The sequence below is a fragment of the Rhizopus microsporus genome (genome assembly GCF_002708625.1).
Source record: "Rhizopus microsporus ATCC 52813 unplaced genomic scaffold scaffold_13, whole genome shotgun sequence".
In the NCBI taxonomy this organism is placed as follows: domain Eukaryota; kingdom Fungi; phylum Mucoromycota; class Mucoromycetes; order Mucorales; family Rhizopodaceae; genus Rhizopus; species Rhizopus microsporus.
In genome coordinates, this window is record NW_019671928.1 from 89,025 (window position 1) to 101,380 (window position 12,356).

Here is a 12,356-nt window from a genome sequence, read left to right on the forward strand (position 1 = left end):
TATATTTTTTAGGTATTTATGCGGGCTAAAAAAAAGTCCATTTTTATTTCTTTTTCTCTTTTTATAATTATGAAAGTAAGTTTTTGTGACATGTATGATTATTAAAATAAACACGGTCCATTTTTCTAGTTGATCAACAAAGCAGTCGAAAAGGATTCTTCAGGATTTGTCACATTACTTCCTGAAGAACTGGAAGACATGTGGCATGTGTATAACCTTATATCCAAAGGTGATATGATTAAAGCAACTACGATTCGGTAATAAATGACACAATATATTAAAGCATATTCTTACTTGTTTTACATAGCCGACTGCAGTCCGAGAGTTCGACGGGTTCAAGCACAAGTCAACGTATACGACTGACACTGACTATCACTGTCGAAAACGTCGATTTTGATCCTGTTGTCGGCTTATTGCGTATCAATGGTAGAGTGTCGAGTGAAAATACATTTGTCAAGGTAAGCGAAATAGCAAGTATTAAGTAAGCAGCCGCTAGACCACGCCCCTTTTTTAAAGATGGGTAGTTATCATACCATCGATCTTGAGCTCAATAGAAACTTTACATTGTTCAAACCCGAATGGGACACGATCGCTTTAGAAAGAGTCGATGATGCCTGCGATGTAACGAAACAAGCGGATGTAGCTGCGGTTGTCTGTCAGGAAGGATTAGCCAATCTGTGTTTCTTGACTCAGCATATGACAGTTGTTCGTCAGCGTATAGAGACACCTATCCCCAGAAAACGAAAGGGTTCGGTGGCAAACCATGAAAAGGTAAATGGATAAATGACAAGGAATGAGGAGTGCTTATATTTCATATAAAGGGTTTAGAAAAGTTTTATGAGCAAATATACCAAGCCATTCTTCGACACGTTCACTTTGATATTGTCAAAGCGATCATCATTGCCAGTCCAGGGTTCGTCAAGGTATTGACATATTCATGGTTTTATATATGAAAAACTTATTCTCTTTTAAAAAGGACCAATTGTACAATTACATTTTTGATCAAGCAGTGGTAAGCTTTTGTATAAGCACAAAAAAAGATAAATGTTGAACTATCATTTATAGAAAACCGGTAACAAGACCGTACTAGAAAGTAAATCCAAGTTTATCCTGATCCATTGTTCCAACGGACACAAGCATGCACTAACTGAAATCATGCAAGATCCAACCCTCCAAGTGAAACTGGCAGATACGAAAGCAGCTCGTGAGGTGCAGGCGCTCGACAAGTTTTATGAAATGATGAATATGGATCCTGATAGAGCATTTTATGGATTTGATCATGTTTCCAAGGCCAATGAAAGAGGCGCAGTGGGTACACTGTTAGTGACAGATGAACTCTTTCGGTCTGCAGATATTGATACACGAAAGAAGTATGTGGCGCTAGTGGAGCAAGTTCGTGCACAGAATGGTAATGTCTATGTGTTTTCAAGCATGCATGCGTCAGGAGAACGTAAGTGTTAATAAGAATTATAATATATATATATATATATATATATATAATTAACGCATTCCATACAGAATTGAATCAATTGACAGGAGTGGCGGCCATATTGAATTTCCCTGTGCCTGATATTGACGAAGAAGATGAATGATAGACATAAATCACAATTTGTACAGATTTTATTTCATATTTTAAATATAGTGTAAGAATACGTTTAAACAGTTCTCTTTCTCTATTTCTATAAATTCACTTCATCACCAAATAATGCCGCCGCAGCTTGTGCCACGACAGTTTGGGCAGCCGCTTGAGCAGCAGCATAATTCATGGCCAAGATACCATCGATAGCAGCCAATATGTCTGCCTCCCACCAACCCATCTCATAATCCACTAATCCATACCGCTCTAGCTTATCCGCCCAAGTCACGACCATATCCCGTAAATTATAAAGATGTTGATCTGTCAATCGCTCTGTATCACTACTTGGTTCTTGTCTCTGTGCAAGTGCGTATAACCAGCAATTGTTGAGCCCAGCCCAGAATTGCTCTCGGTCAATAGCGTTATAAGGATGATCGTCGGATGTAAGGCCTATGGATATAAATTGAGTTTTTTTTTGTCTCTACAGCTTGTTGTAAGTGTTCAATAAGAGAGGGGAAGAAGGCTACCTAGCTGTTCACAGTGTTCGACGACAGCAGCAGTCGCTTTGCTTAGTGTCTGAAAGCCGCTTACCATGTTTCTTTGTTCAATGTGATCTAGTGTGCTTTTAAGTTGCTTTTGAATCTCTTCAAACGTCGTAATTGTGCTAATCGTTGATTCAGGAGGTATCAACTCTGTTGCAGTTGTTGTTATTGTAGAAGTATCAGGTGTTGATACTGGTACTTTTGTAGTCACTAAAGTTGTTTGTAATGGTTGTTGCTGTTGTTGTTGTTGTAAGGGTACCATGGGCTGTTCTTGTTGAAGCAACACTGTTGTTTGTTCTTCTGGTTTTATAGGGGTATCATGTTGCTCTTCTTTCTTTACATCTGCAACGACTGGTTCTGCTGTAACCTGTTGTTCACACTGCATTAGCTAATTTAGCTAAGAAGCTAGGGGGGAGCTAGAAGTTTTATTTTATCGGGAAGGTGTCCAATATTTATTACGTGACTGTCATGTGATGGCACTAGTAAAAAGTTGGTTTATTTGTTCCAAGAGAGAATAATAATGACTGTACGTATTTCAAATCACATCAGAAAGAAACCTAAAAACTAATCTCCATTCAAATAGTACCAAACCCTTCATGCTCACAAACCTCAGCTTTAAAACTAAATGACAAAGATATACCCGTCACTTTGGGTCAAAAGTCAACGTCTGAGCTTTAAAAAAGGGAATACGCAGTTTTCTATATTTTTTTATTATTTTTTCCTTTCTTTTCCACAAAATACGTATATATTTGCTTCAATGGCAAGACATCATCCTGATCTGATATTCTGCCGAAAGCAACCTGGTATAGCCATTGGAAGACTATGTGAGAAATGTGATGGTCACTGCGTGATTTGTGACAGGTAACATTTTTTTTTTTAAAAAAAAACAGCTCTTATTCATATTATATAGTTATGTGCGTCCTGCAACATTAGTTCGTATATGTGATGAATGCAACTTTGGCTCATTTCAAGGACGCTGTGTCATTTGTGGAGGACCAGGCGTGTCTGATGCATATTACTGTGTTAATTGTACACGATTAGAAAAAGATCGTGACGGATGTCCCAAGATTATCAACCTTGGTTCTTCAAAAACAGACTTGTTTTATGAACGGAAAAAGTTTGGATTCAAAAAGAGATAATATATGTGTATATTACCGTGCGTGTGTGTGTAAATAAATTGTCAATATATTTGATATACAATGTGCTTTTCTTCTTTGTACCCCTCCTTTGCAGTAAAACAATAGAGATGATATATAATGTTTATTATAGAAACAAGCAAAAAAAGCGAAAGAGGCAAGGGAGGGAAGGAAATGTTGTGTGTGTGTGTGTTTAGAAACAATGTACAATATAAATTATGTAGAATTTGTCAAATCTTAGAATCGCAATACACCTGATGCACCACGGGCACCACCTGCAACCATGCTTGGTTGACTTGGTTGCTGCGGTGCTGTTATCATGCTTGTAGGTTGATATTGAATGGATTGCGATGATGGCATGGATGTTGTACTTGTCGGTACAGGGCCATTTGTCATTCTAGCGCTCAAGTAGGCAGTATTGTTATTAGTTACCACCCCATTCATGGGCCTTGCTATATTAGGTTGAGAGATTAAAGAAGGTATGGTTTTTTGGATAGCGTTGACATGGAAACCATTGGCCTGAGCCACAGGACATTCCTTATGTGCCAACAGTAGTGTTTTCAAATTGACAATCTCTTCCTTCAGGCTCTCAGATTGTAATTGAAGTCTTTCATTGTCACTAGTCAAAAATTCAACCTTGGCTTGCAGATTATTTAACCATTGCTTCTTTCTTTGTCGACACTTTAAAGCGGCTAATATAGTCATTAGTTATTTAAAAAGAAAGAATGAAAAAAAGAAAGTACCTATTCTGTTTCTTTCTAAAAAGTTTTTTCGTTTTTCATCATCTTCAACTGCTTTACTAGAAGATTTCGATCTTGTCTTTTTAGTTCCTGATACATCTTCTTCGTCAGGTTCAGTATCCTTGGTGGATCTTCTTCTGGTGGTCTTCTTTGGAATAGAATCATTACTATCTAACGAATAGTTATCTTCCGAATGCTGTGAAGTCGATCGTTTTCTCTGGCTGACTGTTGATGCTGTAACAGTCGTAGTCGTAGTACGAGCTGGTTGAGGTTGAGGTTGAGGTTGAACAAAGATAGGCTGTGTATTTTCCATTTTTACAGGCTGGTATTCTGTAAACGTTCTATATGGATGATTTATGAGGGTCGCTGTTGAGTTTGATTTTGGCTTCATAGCATAATAAGCATCTGGATTTGCTGGACCCTGAAGCATAGAAGGAGAGAGTGGACCTGTGCGTAAAGAATCCCACGCAAATTGACTAGTGACTTCCTTTGGCAAAATTCCGCCTCCAATGATCGGATTGACAGCCGAGGTCGATATGGGCATGACAGGAGAAGGACTTGTGATAGAAGCAACAGGGGGTAGAGTAAGTTTTGCTTCCTTTTTTTCTTTATCAGATAATTGAGCTCCAGAAAAACTTTGTTCAAATGGATTAGGTTCTTGATCTAATTTGGCAGAAGAGTTGAGTGGTAATACAGCCATAGGTGGGCTATCTATTTTATATAGATGTGTGTTTAATATCTGTTTATAACTTTTCTCTCTCTCTCTCTCTCTTTCTTTCTCTTACTTGGTGCTAATATAGGTTGATCTTCAATTTGAGATTTACTGTCCATGATATTTGATACTTGTTGTTGTTGTTGTTGTCCCGCAGTCATGAATGATAATTAAATACTTTTTATGTATATTAGATACTAATGATATCATAGCTTCTATATAAAATACCTTTCAATCAAACTCCTTAAAACTCAATCTCAATCAGTCTTTTTTATTATATCTCACTTTTCTTTTTTTATCACTTTTTATGAAGAAAGATGTTTTGTATACAGAAAAAAGAAAAAATAGAAGAGAGAAAGAAAAATTGGGAAAAAGGGAAGAAAAAAAAAGTTCAAACTGGCTGGGTAGGAGTTAAAAAGATTACGTCGCTCATAATTACATCATGACTACTATATTTGGATCAGGCCATTAGCTCACGTGTTGAGCCATTATTTTTTTACATGGAGTGTTTAAAGATTAGACCAAGTGAGATGGCGTATAAATAACAAGGTACATTTGTTACACATTTCTTTAATGGTCGATCGCATAAAGATCGCATAAAGATAGGCTTTTATTGGTCATTTACAGCATATATTTGTATACATATATTTACAATGACAGAGAAATTAGTATGCACGGATGCAAGTCAGGTGGTGATCAATACAGGACTTTTTTTTTGTTTTGTTTGACATTTCTCTCGCTAATACTTTGTCTCTCTCTTTCTTTCTTTTTTTCGTTTCTTTCTCTCTCTTTTAAATCCAGTTAACTCCAGGAACTAGAGACAAGGTCTTTTTGAACATAGTCATCAAAGGTGACATTAGAGATACCAAAGACAGTAGAGCTTCTTCTTCTCTTTTGAGATGCAATAGGTATAGGCTCTGTGGTGTTTTGAGAAGTAAATCTAGTCAACAAACTATCACACTCTTCAGTCACTGACGGTCTTCTTTCGTAATCACTGATGGATGCCTCCTGAGGCTGTTGCTGTGATGACTGCTTGGTAGATTGGTGACGTGTCAATGGTTTTGTAATGTTATCACGAATTGCATTAAGAACTCTTGTAAACATTTTTTAAAAAAGAAAAAAAGAAAGAGAAAAAACAAAAGAGAAGATAGTCTTTTTATAATCCATATTTTCTTCTGCATAATCTTTAGGAACAAATGAAAGCATTTTTGCCTTAAAAGTTAATTCTGAAAAAAGGTTAATCTTTTTTATTGATTGGTTAAATAGTGTTGATTGGCTAATTTTATTTAATCTATTGACATGTCCATCGTACTATTATCAATATTAAACTCTTGTCCCCAGCTGTTCACAACAGATGCTTCAATATGACTTTGCTTAGTAGAAGGTGGAACACTATAAAAGGGTATCTTTCCACTATTCCAGTCATTCAGGACGTGTTTTGCTGCTTGTTCAACATCCGGAATACCGCCCTAGGGAAACGTTAAGTCTTATTCAAGTATATATACAAATATGTCTTACCTTTTTTAATTTGCCTCTTTGCTGTGCTAATAAAACCAAGAATTCATGAACATTACTAAAGAATGACAGACTATATGTCTTTCTTAGTTGCTCAATACCACATTTATTCAAGATAACTTCCACTACAGATAATGTTAATCAATGATTATATTCATGCAACCTAACCTTACCTGGTGTCACGGGGTCTTCAAGCAACTCAACCTTGACACAGTTTCTCAGTGTAATCTCGGCATCATTCTGGTCACCTTGTTGTGCAAATACGATACCGGGACAGTCAAGCAATTTGATATTTTTGTCTAGACTGATTTCTTGTGCAACTTTTGTAAATCCTGGCGTAGCGCCTACACCACAGACTCTAGATCGTTTCAACGAATTGATGACTGATGACTTGCCTACATTAGGATAGCCAATGATGCCCACAGTGATTGATGTCTTTAGATTCAAATTACGACAATAGTTCTTGAGTAGCCGAATCAAATCATCTGCACCTAAACACTCTGATGTATTTAATAAACTTTCACTGGCTGCACTCGTTGATACATTTGATTGTTTCAACTTGTCACGTTGATGTTGAGTAGATGCCTTGAAGGCAACAGCGGGATATTCGTTACGCAAATACTTTAGCCATTGATCAGCATTTTCCTTGGGTACCAAATCTACAGCCACATTAATAATCGTTATTACTCTCTTTTCCCCTTTTTTTATATATACCAATCTTGTTGAGCACAAGCACAATTCTTTTATTGAGCCCACTATCCATAATCATTCTTTCGACACTACGTGTACGTGTGCCTAGAGGATCACGAGCGTCTAATACTTCCAAGATGACATCTGCGTTTTCAATCACCTTTCTAAACTCTCGATAATAGGCCTTTCTTGAATTATCCTTTTGTCCTGTAGCTGCGGCATCCTTTACTTCCTTGTCATCTTCTTCAAATGTTTGTGCATCAAACTGCTGTGTTCTTTGTTCCGCAGTTTGAAGCATGTTGTAAAAGCTAAGATTTCTGTTTTTATTCTGTAAATCATGTCTGGCTGCATCCTGTCGATCCTTGTTGTCAGCAATCTGACGGTGATTAGTCCCTTTTTTTATAAATAACAAATTTACCTTTTTCTTTTGAGCTTCTTCTTTGTTTTTTTGCTTTTGTTTAAACTGCGCCAGCTTGGGTACTCCAGGATCTTTCTTGAGTTCTATAAGTATATTGTTATAAACTTTTTCATATAAGATTCTCTTTCTTTTCTTTACTTGATCCATTCAAGCGATCCGCATTTCTGTTTTTCTTTTGTTCTACTCAATCGTTATACAGGCTTTTCTTTTAGAAATCAAACAATACATACTGATGCTTCCCATATTACTGTTATAGATTAAAGACACTGTATCTATAAAAAAAAAAAAAAAAGAAAAGAAAATCACTTTGACCAGCAGTCACATTTATTGTGACAGCTGAAATAGATCAAACATGCTTTATTTCTATTGAATGTAATGTGCAAATGCGTTTTTTTATGCTTTATGAAAGAGGAGGAGAGGAGGAAATAGCCATTATTTCACAAGTGCACGTCTTGCCTTGACTGATTTAGCCAAGTCATCCAACATTTGTTCGGTTGTTTCAAAGTTAACACAAGCGTCTGTAATGGAGACACCATACTTCAAAGCAGAAGGACCAGCCTCAGGTACGCTCTGCTTACCTTCATTGATATTTGATTCAATCATGACGCCCACAAGAGAAGCTTCTCCTTCAGCGATTTGTTCACCCAAGTTCTGACAGACCTTGGGCTGGTTTCTATGATCCTTGCTTGAGTTTCCATGAGAGCAATCGATCATGATGTTGGGACGTAAACCGGCTTTTTCGAGTGCAGCACGCGCCTTTTGAACGTGCTCCTTTGAATAATTGGGGCCATCATTTGAGCCACGAAGAATGACATGGCAGTCAGGATTACCAGTAGTGTGAGTCACACTGACCGTACCGTTCTTGGTGACACCCAAGAAGTGGTGTGGAGCAGAAGCGGATCCGATACCATCAATGGCCACACGGACATTGCCGTCCGTACCATTCTTGAATCCAACGGGGAAAGAGACACCACTGGCTAATTCTCGATGAAGTTGGGATTCAGTTGTACGTGCGCCAATGGCTCCCCAGGACATCAGATCAGCAAGGTATTGAGGAGAGATGGTGTCAAGAAGCTCGACAGCGACTGGCATACCCATATCTGTTAGTTCACAGAGTAGCTTACGGCCCACGCGAAGCCCTTTGTTAATGTTGTAACTTTTTTTTTTTTGAAAATGAGTGATTTGAAACATATTAAGAATGATATGATTTACCTATTGTCGATATCAGGGTCATTAATCAATCCTTTCCAGCCCACAGTCGTTCTTGGCTTTTCGAAATAGGCACGCATGATGATCAAGAGTTCGCCTTGATGCTTCTCCTTGACCTTTAATAATCGTTGACCTAATATCATTTAGATATGAATAAAACTTTCCGATTTCAACTTACAATAATCTTTGGCAGCTTCCGTGTCATGAATGGAACAGGGTCCAACAATGACAATCAAACGATCATCTTTGCCTTGTAAGATATTTGAGCATTCTTCACGGGCTTTTTTGACAGTAGTTTGTGAGTTGTCGGTCTATTGAATGTTAGTCTTTATACTATGACATGTATCATAACTAACCGCAGGAAACTCTTCTTGCAGGAAGGCAGGTGTAAGCAAAGCGTTGTAGCCAGTAATACGCAGATCTTCCATGATTGGATTATTCAAAGAAGAGAAAAGAAAAAAAGAAAATAGGAAATTGGTTCCCTTCTTTTAAAAGCAGTCAATTTTTTTTTTTTCAGTGTCAATGAGTCATGCAAACTCATTATGTAATTCGGCGCTTAGAGTCTGATCTTTTTAGCACATGTCAATCGAAAAGTGTAACCAAGTTGTCAGAATAACAAATAGTACATGATTTCAACCGTCACTTTGGAAATACCTTGGAATGTTCCATTCTTTTTTTTTGTTTTGCTTTGTTAAATAAACAGTTGATATTATCCTTACATTAGCTTGTACGCCCACGTATATCTTTTCATATAAATGAAGACAGGGGAATATCCTACATCTTTTTGTCTCAATAATAATAATAAAAATATAAAATTCCTACAAGGAACCAAATACACGTCTTTTCGCCCAAAATAAAAAATAAAAAATAAAAAATAAAGGGCAGCCATAAAACAATTTTACCAGTTTTTCATATAAATCAAGAGAAGCAGTAGAATCTAGTTTATCTCTTTCCTCTTTATTTTTTATTTTGCTTCTTTTCTCATGACGTCCAATAAAGGTAGAAGAGGAAGACCCAAAAGAACGAATGGAACCATACAGGAACCAATATCAACAACAACAACAACAACAACAACAACAACAACAATAGCAACAAATGATCCATTACCAACCACAGCAGTACAAGCCAGATTTCCTGACTTGGACATTAAGCAACCATTGACAATTAAAGAACCAGAAGACATTCACGAAGAAGAACCACATTCGCCCATCTTTGTTACTCCTCCACGTACATTTGAAGATGATTTCGAAGAGCAAGAAGAAACAGCAGTAGATAAAGAAAATCCTAATGAGCAACAACAAAAAAAGGATCACAGCATACAAGAAATAGATTATACTCGCCTACCCCAAGTTCACTTTACGATTTCTGAATTAGACGAAGCTCATGAACATGGCGACCCATTGATTTCCTGGACTTATCAACGACCAAACCACTACATTCATTACAGTGAGCCTTCAGAACTAGAACTCTTTGATACGGTTGAATACGACATGGACGAGGTCGACAAGGTCTGGCTCGACTTGTATAATCAAGAAAAGAGAAAAGAACATAAAATGGACATTTCGTCGTACATGTTTGAATCCATCATGGACAGACTCGAAAAAGAATGGTTCAACCTTATCAAGACGATCCCAAAGCCTGTTGTGGAAGATGTCGTTCTTCCTGAAGATTCAGCCTGTGCCGTGTGTGACGATACAGAAGTGGAAAATAGCAACGCTATCGTCTTTTGCGACGGCTGTAACGTGGCCGTTCATCAAGACTGCTACGGTATTCCTTATATTCCAGAAGGTCAGTGGCTCTGTCGCAAGTGCCAGATCTCGCCTGATGCTCCTGTCTCTTGTATATTTTGTCCAAACCAAGGTGGTGCCTTCAAGCAGACTACGGACGGACAGTGGGCTCATTTGCTATGTGCGATATGGATACCTGAAGCCAGGCTGAAAAACACAGTCTATATGGAGCCAATAGATTACTCAGACATACCCAAGAGTCGATGGAGGCTAACCTGCATTCTCTGTCGAAAGCGTGGACCTTGTATTCAATGCAGTCGAAAGCAATGTTATTCTGCCTTTCACGTCACTTGCGCCAAGGCGGCAGGGCTGTCGATGAAGATGAAGCTGCAGACAGCAGAGCATGAAGGCATTGTCTTGGTCGCGTATTGCGATAAGCATACATTGAAGGAGACTGAGGAAAATCCAAGCGATGATGATGAATATGTCGAAAATCAAATTGTCGCGACCGTTCAGCGCGGACGAGGAAGAGGTCGTGGTCGTGGTAGAGGTCGGCCCAGTGGAAGGACATCAGCACGATCATCTCTGGATGGTATAATCACTAAAGCCAACCGAGTCCATCAGCATCATTACTTTACAGGAGCACCCATACCACCTGACATGATTTTGTCCAGAATTGACATGATTCCTTGTCTCTTGACTTCACCTATACGAAAAAAGAGCCAGCTTGTCACAGCCATCGCTCATTACTGGTCGTTGAAAAGAGAAGCCAGACGTGGTGCACCATTGCTAAAACGATTACAGCTTGAGGTAAAGAAAGAGTGTATTTTAAGGTCGATTTATCATTCACATTTTATTCTCATTAGCCTTGGTCTCCTTCAAATATTACTTCTCGAGTCATAGACGAAGATACAATTGCGGCCAAGATATCAGTAAGTTTATACTTTGTTTTTTGCTCTAAATGACATTCATGTTTTGTTTTTTGTATAGTTCATTAATGAGTTACGAGCCAATTTGGATAAAGCACGTATGCTGACCGAACAAGTCCAGAGACGCGAACGATTAAAACTCGAACGCACCAAGCGACAGAAAGAGTATCTTGACATGATTCTCTATCCTATCGAGCACCTTGCCCGTCCTATCCTAGGTCAACTCATAGAGATTGATGCCAATGACTTTTTTATGAATCCTGTTACGTCTGAAGAGGCACCTGATTATGCATCTATCATCGATAAGCCCATGTATTTTTCCAAAATTCAAAGCAAGCTGGATGCGCACGAGTACACACGTCTGGATGAATTCAAGGCCGACGTTGAATTGATTTGGGAGAATTGTATGACATACAACACGCCCAGTAGTAAATACTATCGCGTCGCTTGTAAATTGAAAAAAACTGCAAATGAACTCTTTGAAGTGGCCGACAAGAAGATGGAAACGTACGATTTGGATAATGGTATCTTGAATGCACCTATAGATGAATCTATATTTGATTATGAAGCAGGCGATGAATCTGAGATCCGAATGGAAGGAACATTGGCTGACATATCAGCTACTGTACCGGTCAGATTGAGAGAAAAACCGCAGTTACCCATGATAACAACAACATCAACAAAGGAACTAGGAGATATGGCAAGAAAGGTGCCTTCCCGCAGGTCAGGAAGGGGACGCACAAAGAACGTTGAGACTGAGAACTACACTATACGTGAGTTTATGACATCGGACGAAACAGACATCGTCCGCCCTACAGTACCTTCACAGGGCTTTGACAAGGGTGCCCAGACAGACATGTACCTTTTGTTGCCATTATTGAAGCAGTTCCAGTCAGCTGAGGAATTACAGAAACTAGAAGCTCAGATGGACGAAGACAGAAACAAACAAGGCACAGCGCCAGAAGTAGAGCTTAGTGTGCCTACGGTAGCTGAAGCTGAACCTGCTGCAATTGTAAAGGCTCAGAACGTCCCATCCATGCCTCAAGAGGATAAGAAAGAAGACACTATGGCAGATAATCCTTCCGTGCAGGATATTACTGAAGGTGAAGAACAACAGACACCTCAAGATATCATTAAAGATAAACCAGCAGAGTCTGCGTTG

At 38.5% G+C, this 12,356-nt stretch overlaps 7 protein-coding genes across 7 annotated transcripts; 3 read left to right on the forward strand and 4 right to left on the reverse strand.

Annotated features, from left to right (window-relative positions):
* Nucleotides 1-69: 69 nt before the first annotated feature.
* Nucleotides 70-1,592, forward strand: RHIMIDRAFT_239337 (uncharacterized protein; the record flags this gene model as incomplete). Its single annotated transcript, XM_023609151.1, has 8 exons — nt 70-75; nt 130-257; nt 308-458; nt 517-771; nt 822-923; nt 977-1,012; nt 1,066-1,450; nt 1,519-1,592. The coding sequence occupies 8 exons, from the start codon at nt 70-72 to the stop codon at nt 1,590-1,592; spliced, it is 1,137 nt and encodes a 378-aa protein (XP_023464221.1).
* An 87-nt stretch (nt 1,593-1,679) lies between these two features.
* On the reverse strand, nt 1,680-2,503 carry RHIMIDRAFT_239338 (uncharacterized protein; the record flags this gene model as incomplete). The annotated part of the gene is made up of 2 exons (XM_023609152.1): nt 1,680-2,026; nt 2,104-2,503. 2 exons carry the CDS (start codon nt 2,501-2,503, stop codon nt 1,680-1,682), a joined length of 747 nt encoding a protein of 248 aa, XP_023464222.1.
* Nucleotides 2,504-2,875: 372 nt separating this feature from the next.
* Nucleotides 2,876-3,257, forward strand: RHIMIDRAFT_205358 (PHF5-like protein; the record flags this gene model as incomplete). The annotated part of the gene is made up of 2 exons (XM_023606821.1): nt 2,876-2,979; nt 3,029-3,257. The coding sequence occupies 2 exons, from the start codon at nt 2,876-2,878 to the stop codon at nt 3,255-3,257; spliced, it is 333 nt and encodes a 110-aa protein (XP_023464223.1).
* A 79-nt stretch (nt 3,258-3,336) lies between these two features.
* On the reverse strand, nt 3,337-5,032 carry RHIMIDRAFT_31050 (uncharacterized protein). Its single transcript, XM_023614664.1, has 2 exons — nt 3,998-5,032; nt 3,337-3,946 (listed from the first exon to the last, which is right to left on the reverse strand). The coding sequence occupies exons 1-2, from the start codon at nt 4,692-4,694 to the stop codon at nt 3,492-3,494; spliced, it is 1,152 nt and encodes a 383-aa protein (XP_023464224.1). The 5' UTR covers nt 4,695-5,032; the 3' UTR covers nt 3,337-3,491.
* A 960-nt stretch (nt 5,033-5,992) lies between these two features.
* RHIMIDRAFT_239342 (LOC496093 protein-like protein) lies at nt 5,993-7,572 on the reverse strand (the record flags this gene model as incomplete). Its single annotated transcript, XM_023609153.1, has 7 exons — nt 5,993-6,175; nt 6,225-6,346; nt 6,395-6,880; nt 6,936-7,287; nt 7,330-7,412; nt 7,468-7,509; nt 7,560-7,572. 7 exons carry the CDS (start codon nt 7,570-7,572, stop codon nt 5,993-5,995), a joined length of 1,281 nt encoding a protein of 426 aa, XP_023464225.1.
* Nucleotides 7,573-7,658: 86 nt separating this feature from the next.
* On the reverse strand, nt 7,659-9,142 carry RHIMIDRAFT_217263 (3-deoxy-7-phosphoheptulonate synthase). The gene is made up of 4 exons (XM_023607323.1): nt 8,895-9,142; nt 8,717-8,849; nt 8,542-8,671; nt 7,659-8,485 (listed from the first exon to the last, which is right to left on the reverse strand). Exons 1-4 carry the CDS (start codon nt 8,964-8,966, stop codon nt 7,762-7,764), a joined length of 1,059 nt encoding a protein of 352 aa, XP_023464226.1. The 5' UTR covers nt 8,967-9,142; the 3' UTR covers nt 7,659-7,761.
* A 379-nt stretch (nt 9,143-9,521) lies between these two features.
* On the forward strand, nt 9,522-11,657 carry RHIMIDRAFT_205357 (uncharacterized protein; the record flags this gene model as incomplete). Its single annotated transcript, XM_023606820.1, has 3 exons — nt 9,522-11,075; nt 11,132-11,212; nt 11,256-11,657. Coding segments are annotated over 3 exons (2,037 nt in total), but the record flags the coding sequence as incomplete, so codon positions are not given.
* Between the last annotated feature and the right edge of the window lie 699 nt (nt 11,658-12,356).

Bases quoted from the DNA above. Each gene is read 5' to 3' on its own strand.
- RHIMIDRAFT_31050 (XM_023614664.1), bottom strand. From the start codon at position 4,694: ATGGCTGTATTACCACTCAACTCTTCTGCCAAATTAGATCAAGAACCT. The intron at 3,947-3,997 runs GTACTTTCTTTT...TGACTATATTAG, and splicing joins TTTAGAAAGAAACAGAATAG to CCGCTTTAAAGTGTCGACAA.
- RHIMIDRAFT_217263 (XM_023607323.1), bottom strand. From the start codon at position 8,966: ATGGAAGATCTGCGTATTACTGGCTACAACGCTTTGCTTACACCTGCC. The intron at 8,672-8,716 runs GTAAGTTGAAAT...AAATGATATTAG, and splicing joins GGAAGCTGCCAAAGATTATT to GTCAACGATTATTAAAGGTC. The intron at 8,486-8,541 runs GTAAATCATATC...AAAAAAAAAAAG, and splicing joins GACCCTGATATCGACAATAG to TTACAACATTAACAAAGGGC.